General features: G+C 44.0%; 1 protein-coding gene across 1 annotated transcript in view; it reads left to right on the forward strand.

Moving 5' to 3' along the window:
• FAM83H (family with sequence similarity 83 member H) overlaps positions 1 to 16,123 on the forward strand; it is a 32,624-nt gene extending 16,501 nt beyond the window's left edge. Inside the window, exons 2-5 of the mRNA XM_052788038.1 lie at positions 4,039 to 4,499; positions 5,516 to 5,680; positions 6,035 to 6,159; positions 10,847 to 16,123. Of these exons, the coding sequence (XP_052643998.1) occupies positions 4,053 to 4,499; positions 5,516 to 5,680; positions 6,035 to 6,159; positions 10,847 to 13,493 (3,384 nt within the window). The 5' untranslated portion in view covers positions 4,039 to 4,052 and the 3' untranslated portion in view covers positions 13,494 to 16,123. The remainder of the gene's footprint in view (positions 1 to 4,038; positions 4,500 to 5,515; positions 5,681 to 6,034; positions 6,160 to 10,846) is intronic.
• The last annotated feature ends 335 nt before the right edge of the window (positions 16,124 to 16,458 follow it).

Raw genomic sequence — 16,458 nt, forward strand, 5'->3', positions numbered from 1 at the left:
CTTTTGCTTACCTATACTATCCATGCAGCTATGACAAGTGTCCTGAGAGTATTCGCCTCATTGCATACGCACAGACTTTCTGTGTAGCACTAGTGCTATTACTGTGGCACTACCTGGGGGCACTGAACTTCTGTGAGGACACTGTGGAGTTCATCTATGCACGCACAGCAGGCTGCCCACTCAGAGTTACAACTGCTGCTGCAAACAAGTTGTCACACAATCCAGACAAAAGTATGAAATCTTCAGCTTCTTCCTGAACTTCATTTCTAAAAGAAAAATGAGGATCTATTCAGGGGAATCAAAGTACATGACAGCCATACTTTAAAAGTGAGCAACTCTAGAATTTCTTCACACTTAGGCTCAGGGTAATCTAGGGTCTTCCTGCGGGGCAGGGGGAGGATACATTTTTTCCAGTTTTCCTGCCTTTCCCTAGAAACCGCGTAGTGGTCAACCACACTTCCTGTAGCTACTCTTAAATTTATCGTGCCCACTGGTTGGGGCCCTATCCTTACATCCTTGCAGGTCACGAGTTGCTTAGGCTTATGGAGGCAGAAACATAATTTCTGGTTTTTATTTCACAGTTCTGAGATTTGTGCGTCTATTTTGGAAGAAACTAAAACCACCTGAAGGAAGTGAGGAGGCTTAATGACTAGAACCTTGCCTGGGCAAACACAGGAATGGCACACTCAGCAGGCTGCAGGTTCTTTCCAAGCAGGATCTGATGGTGCTTTCTCAGCATTAACTTCTAAGAAGGAGCTGGCTGAAGTAGGACGCAGCATCTCCCTCCTTCGTTCTCTCCTTGTGAGCCAAAGAGGGTGACGGTGCAGATTTTCCAGCCTTGTTAGTCAGCCAGAGGTCTGTCCATGCTCCGGTGTTTGGTGTAATCCAGTTCGGGTGTTTGCTGCGGCCCGCGGGACCTGTTTTCGCAGGTAAAGGTGACGTCCGGAGGCCTGGCCGAGTCGCCCCGGCCCGGCCCGCCCGCTCAGGCTCAGGCCCAGGCCCAGGCTCAGGCTCAGGCTCAGGCTCAGGCTCAGGCTCAGGGGGGCCGGGTTGCCTCCGGGCAGTGCTGCGCTCTTGGCGGACTCCCCGGAGGCCGGAGACTCGAGACTCCTGGGCACGGCCTGAGGTGGGAGATAGGCCGAGCAGCGTGAAGGCCGGTGGCCCAAAAAGCGTCCCAGGCTGGGTGCTGACAAACCGGCCTCCTGCCCGCCCCGCCGCCCAGCCCGCCCAGCACCCAGGGGAGCGGGCAGCCGGCGGCAGGCGCTCCTCCATCCACACACGGCGAAATGAAACCTTCCGACAGAGGCGGGGAGGCAGCGCCCTCCCGAGAGACTGTTCCTACTCTGGCAGCACGGTCGGGCGCAGGTGTCCCCCGGCGTTACGGGAGAAGCACAGGTCCCCTTCCAGCGTCCCTCACAGGCCGGTGACGCTCCTGGCACCCTCTGTCCCGCTTCGCCTACGACCGCCATCTTCAGTCGTGCCAGCAGTCCCTCCGGCTCCGCATTTGTTTTCTCCCTGGGGCCAGTGGCTTCGAGAAAACCACCAGGATCATTCTGCTTTTGCATCAAATTTGTTTCTTCGCTGGTACTATTTTTCCTGATTATTCGGGAATACGTTGACTGCCACGGATCCTCGGTGACTTCTCCTATTGTAAAAGCTACCCCACGTAGCCTGCCCCCTATGTTTCCTGACCTATCTTTCCAGCCACAAATTGTGGGATGGTCAAAAAGTGTTCTGACAAAGTATTGCGTGCCTGTCCTCTTTGTACATTCTTTCTCTAACCATCCTAAAACATCCTGTGGGAAGGAGTTCTGCAGAGCAGGTACAATTGAGAAGAAGTGCTTCCTGGTGTTCAACTTGAACCCACTACCTGCTAGTTTAATTTTATGCCCTTTTAGTTCTTGTACTGGAGTAGAAAATGGACAGCTGTCCCTGGTCATATTTTGTAAATGTCTTCTCTAGACTAAAGAGTCATAGTTCAGATTTATAGTAGCCTTTTTCAAGACATGAGGAATGAGACTTTCATAGTCACAGCACACTCGGGTTGTGAGTTCCCTCCGAACCTGTGTAGTGGTATTACGTTCTCTATTCCTCACCTAATAATGCTTAGCATTAGCTGACACTTTTCCTTTAAAGGTCCATCTTCTCCTTGATTTATAACAGTATTGAAATAATCATATTAGTCAATAAAATACAAAATTAAGGTTGCTTCACCACTTCATCAACATTATATTCCCTCTGCCATTTTGATTGTCCAGTCAGTATAATAAGGTTCTGCTGGTGCTGCTTCATTTGTTTCTGTAGTTGGCTCTCATCATTACTGTTCTGAGCAAGCTAGCATTATGAGCAGTTTGCTGTCTGCATGACCATTCATCCCCTTTGCGGGTTATACCTGAATATGTTGGTCTCATATCCAAGAATGAATGGAATGCTGGGAGCATTTCCTTAAAATGAAAGGCTAAAGACACTACTAAAATAGTTAAGAGCAGGTAAATAGGCGACTTGAGCACACCAAAATGGAGGTATATAGTGGACTGCTTTTTATTTTAAGAGAAAAAAGATAGAATGAGATATTAGAGTGGGAAGATAAATCTAGACAATTCGACTACAAATAAGGCTACATGTGTACGCTATAAAGACAATTATCTGTTGGAATACTTTGCACGGGGACCTGTTAGATTCAGGTGCTATCTTTATATTAAGACCATATTTCTTCCTATTGTATCATGCAGCTCTACTAGGAGTTATAGTCTGAAGCAGGAGTAACTTGTGGGAGTTTGAGGCAGGAGTAACATAGCACTTATCAGTGCTATGCAGGTAGTCAGATAAGAAAGTCCACTCTAGGCTTTATCTTGAAACTATTCTGGCTTTATACTGACAGCTATTAATGAGAGTGATAGTACGGGCCTGAAGTCTTTTTTTCTTCCTCCCACATCCATGGCAATCCCTTCCATTTGGGGAGCAGAAGTGTTGGATGGCAATGACAATAGCATCCACTTTCACCCTCTATACTCACACTTCCTATTACTGTAACTTTGCATGAGTGGTCAAGGACAGCCATGCTCTTTTTCTGATTATGAGGAAGCCTCTGTTGGCATGTCAGTGCTGGGGCCCCAGGAAAAGTATGTCTGAGCATTGACATTAACTGAGGGTCAGAAGCCAAAGTGCTTTGGAGTTCTTTGCAAATCAGTAGGATATTATTTATCGAGTTGTATTTCTGGCACGACAACCTTTTTTTCCAAGAATTGGTTAAAATAAAATTTGTCTTTAGTCTCAAATAATAGGTTCCCTACAGACAATTGTCAAATATTGAATATGAGCCCCTTCAGCTCAGATTTTTCCTAACATCAAGAGATTGAAGAAGCAATCATGTCCCTTGTTTTTTATTTCTTCATGGATCTCGTGAAGGCTTGTCTGACTTCTGACCATGTTACAACAGCAGGATACCCTTATACTTGCCTACGTTCCACTCATACCCTGCTTCTATTCATATGCTGAGGTGTTTATAACACTCAATTTATAAGGATTCAGAGGGTGCATTTGTATATGTGCATATGCTTTTTGGTTAGTGCCATATTACAGTTAATAATTTTTGTAGCATTTGGAAATGAGTTTTAATGGAGCCCAGATAATAACCAGCAGCATTATTCTTTAGAGGGGGAAAAAAAACCCACAAAAAAGGTAGCTTTAAAACAAAAGATAAATTTAAGCTTAGCAATCGGCAGCCTAAAAAAGAAAGTTGGGCATTTGGTTAGACGCATCATCCTTGTTCATCACACTGCTGCCTGATTCGATTTGTTCCTTATTTTGCCCCAAACCATTTAACTATGTTAAAGTAATGCTTAAGTGATTACTGCCTTTGCCTAATTTAAGGCTCCCCATCCATTTGGAATGAACTTTCTCCAACATTAGTCTGTGTGCTTTGAATCTCTTCCTTTTTGATTTTGCCATCATGAACTCCCAACTCTCACCATTTATGAGGATGGATGTGTCACTGGAGTGAAACTGCTCTCACTGTTGGTTATTCTTTTCTTACAGCTCTCCCTCCCCTCATGGCTCGTCGATCTCAAAGCTCCTCACAGGGGGACAATCCCCTTGATCCTAACTATCTTCCCCCCCATTACAAGGAGTATTACCGCTTAGCTCTGGATGTGCTTACTGAAGAGGGCAAAGAGAGTTACCAACGCTTCCTGGCAGATGAAGCAGCCCCTGATTTTCTTTGCAACTCAGAGGTGGATCACATCATACAGAATCTCCAGAAACCCCAGTACGCCAACCAGGAAGGTAGCACAGACACCGCAGGTGACAATGACATGGATGGATCTTCTGGGACTTACTGGCCCATGAACTCAGACCTTGCTGTTCCTGAGCTTGACCTGGGCTGGCCAATGGTCTTTGGGTTCAGGGGAACAGAGGTGACAACCCTCGTGCAACCACCACCCCCTGACAATCCCAGCATTAAGGAGGAGGCCCGCAGAATGATTCGAGCAGCTCAACAGGTGAGACAGTGAAGAGCCCAGCTAGAGCAGAGATAAAATTATATGTGTGCAAAAGATGAATCAGAATGCATCTGGTCCTCTACTAATTCCCTTACTTTGCTCCCAGGACCTGACAGAGGGGAAGGATGATTCTAACTGTTACTCTCTGCTCTCTGATCTCATGGAAAAGTGTGTAAAGCCATGCTAAAATATACCAAGAGTTCACAGAATCGTTGAGGTTGAAGGGGACCTCTGGAGAAGGTCTAGTCCAGCCCCCCTGCTCAAAGCAGGGTTGATTAGAGGGGGTTACTTAGGACATGTCCTTGAGTATCTCCAGGGATGGAGACTCCACAACCTTTCTGGGCAACCTGTTCCAGTGTTCAATCACCCTTACAGTAAAAGAGGTTTTTCTTATGTTTAACTGGAATTTCCTATATTTCAATTTGTGTCTTGTGACTTGTCCTTTCACTGGGTACCACTGAGAAGAGTTTGGCTCCATCTTCCTTACACCCTTCCATCAGGTATTTTATACTCACTGATAAAGTAAGAGTTGGGAAGGAGAGGGAGATAGAGCTTTGAAGCTACTTCCCATATTATCAGCATATAGATGCAGCTATATAGTGGCTGACTAAACGTTTGCCAGGAAGGTATCTAAAAATGGCATGGGTGTGTTGGAGGGGGCGAGCAAGTAGTGGCCAAGCAGCTCAATACAGCCTTCCAGTGTGGTTATGTGACCAAAAAAAATACCTGCTATCATTGGATGAATAAGTAAGGGAACGCTCAGTGGCAGTGACATTTTACCCTCACTTCTCACCCTCATATACAGAATATGTGCCTTAGATAGCAATTCTGTTTCCGGTTCTGGGGCCCACAATGTTTAAAGGAACCTTTAAATGGGAAGGTCCCTGCTTAAAAAGGAAGTTGAAGTGGAGGTGGTGCAGCAGTGCAGCTTTGGAATGTGAGGTGCTGGGCAACATGATCAGTCGGGGCAGGAGCAGGCACAGATCGCTGACGTCTTTCTTGTGTTCTTTTCCTAGGTGGTAGCCATAGTGATGGACATTTTCACTGATGTGGATCTGCTTTTTGAGGTGTTGGATGCTGCTGCTCGCAGAGTGCCTGTGTACATCTTGCTGGATGAAATGAACTCTCAACTTTTTCTCGATACAGCTGCTAAATGCAGAGTCAATCTTAACTATGTGGAGGTGAGCAAACCAAAGACCTGCCCTGCTCCTAATTCACATCCTGAGGGGGATATGTCCTGGGAAGCAGAGGGCTGTTACCACAGTAAAAACCTGAGAAAGGGGAAAATGGGTCAGAGCCTAGGGAAAGATGAGTATGAAGAAAGCTAGGAGAGCTGGCACAACAATACAGGGCTGAAGGCTGGGGACACGCTAATAAATGGGTTTATCTATCCATTGTGTATGCAGACAGAATCACTGGAGTTGAAGTATAAAAATGGTGGCAGGATGGAAATTAAAAGAGAAAGGGGAAGAAGGAGGGGCAGGTGGAGGGAAGTTACAGCTTCCAACTGAGTCAGTGCCTTGTCTGGTTTGCAGTTCCTAAGGGTGAGGACAGTTTCTGGTCCAACCTACTACTGCCGCACAGGGATGTCCTTCAAAGGCCATGTGAAAGAGAAATTCCTCTTGGTGGACTGCATGGTGGTGCTGAGTGGCAACTACAGGTGAGAAGCCCTGCAATGTTACATGTTCCAGTTTCAGTGAGAAAGAGGCTGGTTAATTGGTAAAGCGGTGCTTTGGCACTTCCAAATGAACGTCAGTGGCAAAAGTTTTTATCACTGAAGGATACTGGGCAGCAATTTTTAGGAAAAATACACCATTTTGCAACTGAGGTAGATACACCAATTAAACAAGCCTTCAAGCCCAGACACCAAAAGCCAAGCTTCCTTCACATCAAGAGTCTAAACGATCTGTAAAAAAGATACAGTAATTATAAGGTGGTGTGGGTTAACCCCAGTAGGCAGCTAAGCCCCACACAGATGTTTGCTCACTGCTCCCAGCAGGATGTGGGAGACAATTGGAAGGGCAAATGTGAGAAAACTCATGGGCTGCAATAAAGACAGTTTAATAGCTTGTAGTGGGTTGACCCTGGCTGGATGCCAGGTGCCCACCAAAGCCGCTCTATCACTCCCCCTTCTCAGCTGGACAGGGGGGAGAAAATATAACAAAAGGCTCGTGGGTCAAGATAAGGACAGTTTAATAAAGTGAAAGCCAAGGTTGCGCGCGAAAGCAAAGAAAAACAAATGATATTATTCTCTACTTCCCATCAGCAGGCGATGTCTAGCCACTTCCTGGGAAGCAGGGCTTCAGAACGCGTAGTGGTTGCTCCGGAAGTCAAAAATGCCCCCCCTCCGTCTCCCTTTACTTAGCTTTTATATCTGAGCTGACGTCATATGGTATGGAATATCTGTTTGGTTAGTTTAGGTCAGCTGTCTTGGTTATGTCCCCTCCCGAGATCTTGCCCTGCCCCAGCCTGCCATTGAGGGGGGGGCAAAAATGTTGGAGAGACAGCCTTGATGCTGTGCCAGCACTGCTCAGCAGTAGCCAAAACACTGGTGTGTTATCAACACCTTTCTAGCTACTGATGCAGAGCACAGTGCTATGAGGGCTGCTATGGGGAGTATTAACTCCATCTCAGCCAGACCCAATACATAGCTAAAGCAAACCTGCACATACAAGCAAAGCAAAATAAGGAATCCATTCACTACTTCCCATCGGCAGGCAGATATCTAGCCATTCCCAGGAAAGCAGAGCTTGACTTGGGAAGACAAACACCATAAGACTGAACATGTTCCTCCTTCCTGTACAGAATCACAGAATGGTTGAGGTTGGAAAGGACCTCTGGCAGTCTTGTCCAACCCCCCTGTTGCATTAAAGCATAAAGAAGTGTGGCAGAAAATAAATCCCCTTGCATACCAGCTTATCCTCAGATGTCAGAGGGGCTGGGGGTGGCTAGGTTTAAATTCTGAGTGATGTCCAATTCAGCACTGTAAGTCTGGTCGCGTTCAATATATTGAACTATCGTGATTATGGATGCACTAATAGTGCCCTGTACTTTCAATTTAGCCACATTCAATGGACTAGAATTGCCAGACTTAGGGAGTTTGGTTGCGTTCAATGAACTATCACAGCTAGATTAATACAGTTTATTAAAGCAACAGGAGTACAGGTTCTTTTGGATTGCCGGTGATAAATACACTGTCTGCAAAGCATGTGCAAATAATAATACAGTCGACTACAAGCACACTAAATTATGGAAAAAACTCTATAGAGACTTCTAAGTTTCCCGGGGAAGCACTCAGTATAACTGAGGGTTCGAATCTTACCCAATAGGCATCCCTATGGCAGGGAAGAGAGGTTCGGCCTGTTGACTGATCCCAGAAGTCAGCGATGTCTTCCCAACTTGTCTATGATGGTGTTTTCCCTAACATTCCTCGTCTCTTAACCCCTTTTATATTTTCTTATTTTTAGGTGGAGCTTGAGTGACTCTAGTCATACATACCTTTATTATGATTGGTGTAAAATCTTATTGCTTTACTTTTAAAGGTATATGCTAGAGAAAATTCAGAGCACGTGGTCAGTGAGGGGTGGTTGCACTTTGAAGGCAGGTAGCTTTTGGGATGGGGGTGTGTTTTGGTATTATAATGAGCAAAGTTCACCCAGAGAACATGATTTAGCATGTCACTACTCCAGAACTGGGCACTTATGATATAAATCAGAAGTAAGACAGTAGCGTTGACAGAACCCCCATTATTTCACCTCCTTGCTTCAGTGGATTCAGTGCAGGGACCTACTGTTCTTGTTCCTATCCTTGCAGTTCCCTGTCCCTGCGATGATATCACAGAGCCTGGCTGTGGCATCTCCACTCCGCTTGACCCTCTGTGTTGCTTCTCTTAGGGTCAGCACACCAAGCTCCCTTGGTGTTGCTAACATCTAAGGGTGCAGGTTATGTTGCTTAGGGAATTATTATGGAACAGATTCCTTGCATATCCACTAGTTTCCACCCTGGAGGTTTACCTCCCCTTAAGAAGTGGGGGACACATACCGATAAGTCACCTCCAGCACTCATTCCACGCACCCCTGCTCAAGCAGGGCCACCTAGAGCCAGTTGTCCAGGACTGTGTCCAGATGGTTTTTGAGTATCTCTAAGGAGAGAGACTCCACAAGGTCCCCGGGCAACCTATTCCAGTGATTTTGACAGACTGGAGTAGATTTTGGTTACGAGCAAGGATATAAGATATGCTTTGGTCTAACAATAGAAAATGAGACACAATAACATACACCCCTTGACTGAGATACTCGGGCATAACATGGGTATAGTATAGTTGTTAACAATAAAGGCATGGGTAATTCCATACAAGTAACTTGCTCTCGAAACATAAATGCCTACTCCTTGGTTTCTTTAACTGTTCTGCTTTGAAGGGAGCTGTTGGATTAGGGTTGGTCAGTGGTGCCCAGTGGCAGGACCAGAGGCAATGGGCACAAACTGAAACGCAGGAAGTTCCATTTGAACATAAGGAAACACTTTCTTACTGTGCAGATGATTGAGCACTGGAATAGGTTGCCCAGGGACCTTGTGGAGTCTCTTTCTTTAGAAGTATTAAAAAACCGCCTGGACAACTGGCTCTAGGTGGCCTTGCGTGACGGGGGGGTTGGACTGCCAGAGGTCCCTTCCAATATCAACCATTCTGTGATTCTGTGAAAACTGGACTCAGTACTCCAGATACAGTCTCACAAGTGCTGACTAGGGGGGGATAATCACTTCCATTGACCTGTTGGCTGCACTTCTACTACTGCATCCCTGTACGTGTTGAGCCACCATTGCTGCAAAGATGCTGCTGTCTTTTTTCATCTTGTTGCTTGCCAGAACCCCCAAGTCGTTGTCAGCCAAGCTGCTTTCTAGATAGTCATCCTCAGCCTGTATTGGTGTATGGGGTTGCTCCATCCCAGGTGCAAAATTCTGCATTTGCCTTTGCTGAATTTCATGAAGTTCCTGTCAGCACATTTCCCCAGCCTGTTGAGGTCCCCCTGATTGGCACATCAGCTGCGCCATCCCCCCAATCTGGTGTCATCCTGTTGTCCAGGTCATTAATGGCAGTGTTAAAGACTATTTCCCCAAGCCCTGACCCCCAGGGAACACCACTTGTAACTGTCCACCAGTCAGACTTCAAGTCACTGACCACCACGAGGTAAGCCTGACAATCCAAACAGTTTCCCATTTACTGTGTGGCACACTTGTTCAGTCTGCAGTGTTCCAATTTGGCTACAGAGATACTTATGTAAAGACCATGTGGAAACCCTTGCTAAAGTCAAGAAAAACCTCATCTTCAGCTGTCCCCTTGTCCACGCAGCCAGCCTTCTCTTTGTAGAAGGCAATCAGATTGGGTCAGGCATGGTTTGCCTTGGTAAATCCCTGCAGTCTGATCCCAGTTGTCTTTCTGTTATTCCTGTGCCTGGAAATGGCTGCCAGGAAGATTTGCTCCACAACTTTCCCTCACTGAGGTAAGGCTGACTTGCTGTAGTTCCTAGTTGATCCTTTTGCTCTTTTCAAAGATGGGCACAACATTTGAGTTACAAAAACCAATTACAACCCAAAGTAATTGCAGGAACATCTACTTCATATAAGGATTATCATCAGCTCACTCTCTTGCTGTTGTTACAACTGACTGGCTTTTTTAGAACAGAAGTCATTTATTGTCTTGTAAAATCCTATGCAAAGATGTGATGCCAAATCAATTCATAGAATAGAATCATAGAATCATAGAATCATTTCAGTTGGAAAAGACCTTTGAGATCATCGAGTCCAACCATTAACAATGCTCCCTAAACCATGCCCTGGAGTACCCTGTCCACTTGCTTTTTGAATACCTCCAGGGATGGTGACTCAACCACTTCCCTGGGCAGCCCATTCCAATGTTTGACAACCCTCTCAGTAAAAAAATTTTTCCTAATATCTAACCTAAATCTCCCTTGCCTCAACTTGAGGCCATTTCCTCTTGTCCTATCTCCAGCCACCTGACAGAAGAGACCAACACCCACCTCACTACAACCCCCTTTCAGGTAGTTGTAGAGAGCGATAAGGTCTCCCCTCAGCCTCCTCTTTTCTAGAATGAACAACCCCAGATCCCTCAGCCGCTCCTCATAAGACTTGTGCTCAAGGCCCCTCACCAACTTGGTTGCTCTAATTCATAACTATGAGACTTGGAAACAATAGTGTGTAACGAATGGCTGCCTGAGCAGTAAATAACATCAGGAGAATTTTCTTCAGGCAAGCAAATGGTTTAATGTAAAGTGGTACAATCGAGTTACTTGATGCTAATGCACTATCATTACTTCTATTTCTCTTTGTAGTTTTATGTGGTCTTTTGAGAAGATTCACAGAAGCATTGCACACATCTTTCAGGGCGAGCTGGTGGCCAGCTTTGATGAAGAATTCCGAATTTTGTTTGCACAGTCAGAACCTCTTGTTCCTCCAGCCAATGTCTTGGCAAAGGCAGAGAACACGTTTGCCATGACTCCCTTTGGCAGTAACATGCCTTTCTTTCCCAAAAAAGCACCCCTGATGTTCCAGAGGGATGACAATCTTTTTCCCTCCTTTATGGACAGAATTGATCCCGACAGGTACTTCCTGTCAAATTTCAGGCGGGATGACATGTTGCGCCATACTGTCGAGGGGTCAGCCATGCGAATGTATAAAAAGGTAGAAATGGAGAATGCTCAGATGGATCCTGTCAGGGGTTTTCTCCGTTCCAAGCAGTTGGAGTTGGATGCTTTTAAGAGACACAGTTTTGCAGAAGGAACATTTGAAAATTTTGCTTCTTCTAAACAGTATGCCAGGCAGATGTTCATGAACAATATGGATGAATTTAAAATCCAATCTAGTCATTTTCAGAAGGATCAGTTCTACCAGTATCAGTTTGAACATCCCCATCTTTCTGGCAGACCTCAGGGACTCTTTGAGAGAATCCGAGGTGGTAGGCCAGGATTCAATGAACTGGAAGACTATGGAGAGGGACCCAGATACCCTGAACTTGAATCCAGTTTTCCACAGGAGGGTTTCCCCTTAAGGCTGGATTACGTACCTTCAAATTCTTCCAGGGAAGTGAGACATGGCTCTGATCAGCTGAATCCTGCAGGCAACGGCCCAATGGGAATGATGTTAAGAAGGCAGAATATAGGACAGAAATTTATTTGCCAGACATCTCCTACACAGAAGCAAAGTCTGGAACAACGCCTGTTCCTACAAGACAAAGATGAGGACCAAGATGAAGACAAGAACACACAGGAAAATAGAACAGGTTTACGTAACTGGAGGATTTCTTCATACCTTAGTGCATACCAGTCCGAACCGGAAGAAGGTCTTCCAATGCCTATGGAATCAGAGGCATATAATGATGTTCTTGGGGATACCCTCACAAAGCACCCCACTGACCTCATCCCAGCATTCAAGTCCCCTATGTCTTTTAATAGCAAGTCACTGGGAATTGAAAGTGCCAAAGAATTTGCAGATCCTGATAGAGTAGGTGAAGAAACGCCTATAATGAAACAAGATGCTTTTAGGTCCAGAATAAATCCTTTGATCCAGAGGAGCTCAAGACTCAGGTCCTCTCTGATTTTCAGTGCTGCCAAGTTAGATCAGCCTAACACCGCAATAGAAAAGGTTCAGATGATCCAAAAAGAACAGATGTCCAGTGAGTTGACAAAAGACAATGAAACTATAAAGATGGCTGCCTCATCTAAAGTGGCAGAACTTTTAGAGAAGTACAAAGCTGTGGGCAAAGACACAGAGCGAGCTGCAGTCACGCATACCAAAGCTGTTTCCAGTTATCTACAGGAAGAATCACAGAACACAGAGAAGAAATGTACCAAATCTGTGCAATATAAGATTCTGGAGAGTAGGATACTAGACTCCAAAGACTCCTGCAGTACTTACAAAGTGCATGGAGAGGCTGACAGACCATTTGGAATGGCCTCATCAACCCCCCAGCTTGTTGACACACTGAGTAAAGATCCCCTGGCACACATTAGCACTAAGGTGGACAAATTATCATCTCGGTTTTACCCCATAGAGAATAAACCTGCTCTTCCAGAGAAGGAGAGTCTTATATTTGTAGGAGACACTCAGAAATTGACTCTTCCAGAGAAGAAGGAAAGAGTGACATTCAAAGAAGACTCTCAAAAATTAGTCAATACAGAACTGAAGAAACCACAGATCAGGACAAGTACCACATCAGTTCTTGAAAACTTATCTAGAAGTCAAGGATCTGACAGCTCTCTCAATAAATCTGAGGAAGACTGTTCAAAACAAGAACAAAATCCAATGGAATTTTTAAGAAAAGGGTCACTACGGCTGAAGCAGCTTTTGAACCCAAAAGGTGAAAAGAAATTGGAGGAGGAATCCACTTCTGAGAGTGGAAAATCTGACAAGCAGGCTGTGGTTCTCAAACGATCTTCCATAGGGGACTGTCAGGAAATGATGGAGGAAGAAAAAACGCCTAAATTTGCAACACCACTTCCCCCCAAAAGCAGCCAGCTAACACAGGGGAGATTTCCTTCATCCACAGCTAACATCCTGTACAGCAGCAACCTCCGTGATGATACCAAGGTGATTTTGGAACAAATCTCTGCAAACAGTCAGAAGAACAGAGCTGAACTGGCCAAGCAACTACCATCCACTAGTAATCCTGATCTTTCTAAGTCAACTACAAGCTTGGAAAGGAAAGGCGAGAAAGAGAAAAGCTGTAACATCCACAGGTCAGAGAGTTTTGGGAGCCAGAAACGAAATCTTCAGCGGCAACCATCAGAGGATAGAGATACCCTTCTGAAAAAAATGGAGAATATGCGGAAGGAGAAGCGAGTCTACAGTAGATTTGAGGTCTTCTGCAAAAAGGATGAACATACAAGTCCAAGTGAAGAGGAGTATGACACAGATGCCAAAGACAAGAAGATGGGAAAATTCATGCCCAAAATCCTGGGGACCTTCAAAACCAAAAAATGATCATAGAAATACTATTTAATTCCATATAATCACTGACTGTCAAAGGGGAATGAGAAAGTAACTTGTTTATGATGCCTCTAAGCACCATAGGCAGTACTCTTCGTGGTTAGTGAGTGGAAATGTGTTCAGCATTAGACTCCTATGGCACAATTTGCCCATTAAAGTCATGTGGTATCAGGCAACCTTATCACAGTATGTTTCTAATAAAATTATTAAATTGCCAAGATGCTTAAAACAAAGAACTAAAGTAAGAGTCTCTTTATGTTATGCTCAGGAAATATTTTCAGCAGACAAAAAAAATTCCACTTTCAGAAGGGAAGAATGAAAAATAGAAAATTCAATACTTTGGTGCAGTCCAGGAAAGAAAAATACACACAGACATGGCACACATGCGCATTAACTGGAAAAACTGTTCAAAAACCAATTGTTTCTCAGGTACAGTTATCTTTTCTTTGTATCTAATAATGAATCAAATATGGGAGGCACCTTTTTGGTTTACAGGAGAAAAAATATTGTAAACAACTTTTTGCCCTTATCTATGGTTATGGTCTTGTCCAGCAGTACATGCTCAGCTTTCGTATTTACCATTTTCTAAGCCTATTGGTTCTGTTTTGTTATTGGTTTGTTTCCTTATGTATAATGGAAGTATTGCTTTAGGCGGTGAGCTGAAAGAAGCAGCTGAAAGGCCATAAAAAAAGAAATTGACATGCTATTAATGGAGAAAGACCTGTTTTTAGGGCTCCTTTTTAGCTGAGTGGGGAGTTTAATTAAGTATCTAAAATGCTGTCTTGGCCAAGTAGTAACTTTCTTGACAATGTAACTCCAATTCATTAAGTGACTGCGGCGAGGAGGGGACGTTCATTTGCTAGCACATCTTTCCATGTAAAGACAAGGAAAGAAGGGACTCATAACAATGGAAGGAATAAGGCTGCTGGAATTTACAAGCTCAGAAGTGTTTCATCTCATGTAACTTTCTTGTAGTAGTTTGGTACCAAGCTTAACCATGCAGCTTTAAAACACTCCAGATTAGCCTGTAGGTTCATGCTGTTGTGTTAGTGTCTTGCAGGACAGAACGTAGAGCCAGAGGCTGTCGAGAAAACGCTGTACATAATGTTTGGTTACTTAGCTGTTTGGGGTTTTTTTCCTCAGCTTGGACTGTCTCTGCTTGGCATCCAGCAGCATTGCCAAATTGGGATTTCCCCCCCCTCCCCGATCTTTGTGCCATAGTCTAAAGAGATGGCAGGGAAGAATGCTCTCACATGGAACTAGGCTTCTGAATTTCCCATTCCCGTTAGCTTGGGTTTCATGATTACCCACTTGTGATGCTAGCTGCAAGCTCAGCAAACCAGTTCAGGTACGTGGCTGACAGATGGAGGCAAGAGGTTGCATCGGTTCCTGAAGGTAACTTCAGCAGGGTCTTTAAAACTTCAGCTCTTTTTTTAGGATGCCAGCTCCCATGGTAGCAGTCTTTATATAATTTAGCAGGCTTTATATAATTTACATATCTGTAACAATTAACGATTATTTTACTGTTTGTTGAAAATGTTGTGAAGTGAATGTGCAGAAAAATAGATTGTCTAATCTGAAAAAAAATTAAGCTGATTTCCATATTAATACAGATGGTGGTAAAAATCTGCAAGAATCAAGAGGAATTATCATTTTAACATGAGGAGGTAAACCTAGAAATAAAGCTAAGTGAGAAAAAAAAAAAGAAAGGAGGGAAGAAGGGCCAACATTGGAAAAAAAGCTGAAATGGATTTCTTACGGTTATTCCATATTGTATAAATGTATACCATTTCAGATACAACCCATAATTTGTTACATACGTACAAATTCGTAAATGAATGCTGTATGTATACTTATTTTGTCTGCTCTTAGTAATGAATCAGATCCAGTTATTGGTGGGTCCCAAAATGAACTGTAATGATAAATACAGTTGTTCTCTGCCAGATGATGCAGATAGAGATTATTTTACTCTACAGAGGAAGATAGGCTATATAGATTGATGTGGTTTAACCCCAGCCAGCAACTAAGCACCACACAGCTGCTTGCTCACTCTCCCCCCACCCAGTGGGATGGGGGAGAGAACTGGAAAAAAAAGTAGAACTCCTGGGTTGAGGTAAAGACAGTTTAATAGGACAGAAAGGAAGAAAAATAATGATAATGATGATGATAATAATAATAAAATAAAAGAATTGGAATATAGAAAACAAGTGATGCGCAATACAATTGCTCACTACCTGCCAACCGATGCCCAGTTCCCGAGTGGCGGCTCCCCCCAGCCCCACTCCCCCCAGTTTATATACTAGGCATGATGTCACATGGTATGGAATACCCCTTTAGCCAGTTTGGGTCTGCTGTCCCAGCTGTGTCCCCTCCCAACTTCTTGTGCCCCTCCAGCCTTCTTGCTGGCTGGGCATGAGAAGCTGAAAAATCCTTGACTTTATGTATAAACTTAGTATAAATTGACTTAGTCTAAACACTACTTAGCAATAACTGAAAACATCAGTGTGTTATCAACAGTCTTCTCATACTAAATCCAAAACATAACACTATACCAGCTACTAGAAAAAAAATTAACTCTATCCCAGCCGAAACCAGGACATAGATATATATACTATTTTATATATATATATATATATATATATATATATATATATATATATGGTAGCCCTATTTTGTGTAATTCTTACGGCATTCCATACCTCCCCAGCCTTTCCCAAACCTACCTGCTCCGGCATCATTCTGTAACAGACAAGTTAGAAATTTAATATTTCTATAATCACAGATTACATTAACATTTATAATTTTGCTGTATTTGTTCAGATTTGTAGAATTTAATCTTGCTCAGCATGGTGCATTCAGTGTAAAAGTATGTTCCTGACCAGAACTAGAATGACACTTTTAGTGATACATTGATTACCAGATGTTGTAGGTGTATACAAATACTGCAGAATAACTAATT

The sequence above is a fragment of the Harpia harpyja genome, chromosome 5, assembly GCF_026419915.1.
Source record: "Harpia harpyja isolate bHarHar1 chromosome 5, bHarHar1 primary haplotype, whole genome shotgun sequence".
Classification (NCBI taxonomy): domain Eukaryota; kingdom Metazoa; phylum Chordata; class Aves; order Accipitriformes; family Accipitridae; genus Harpia; species Harpia harpyja.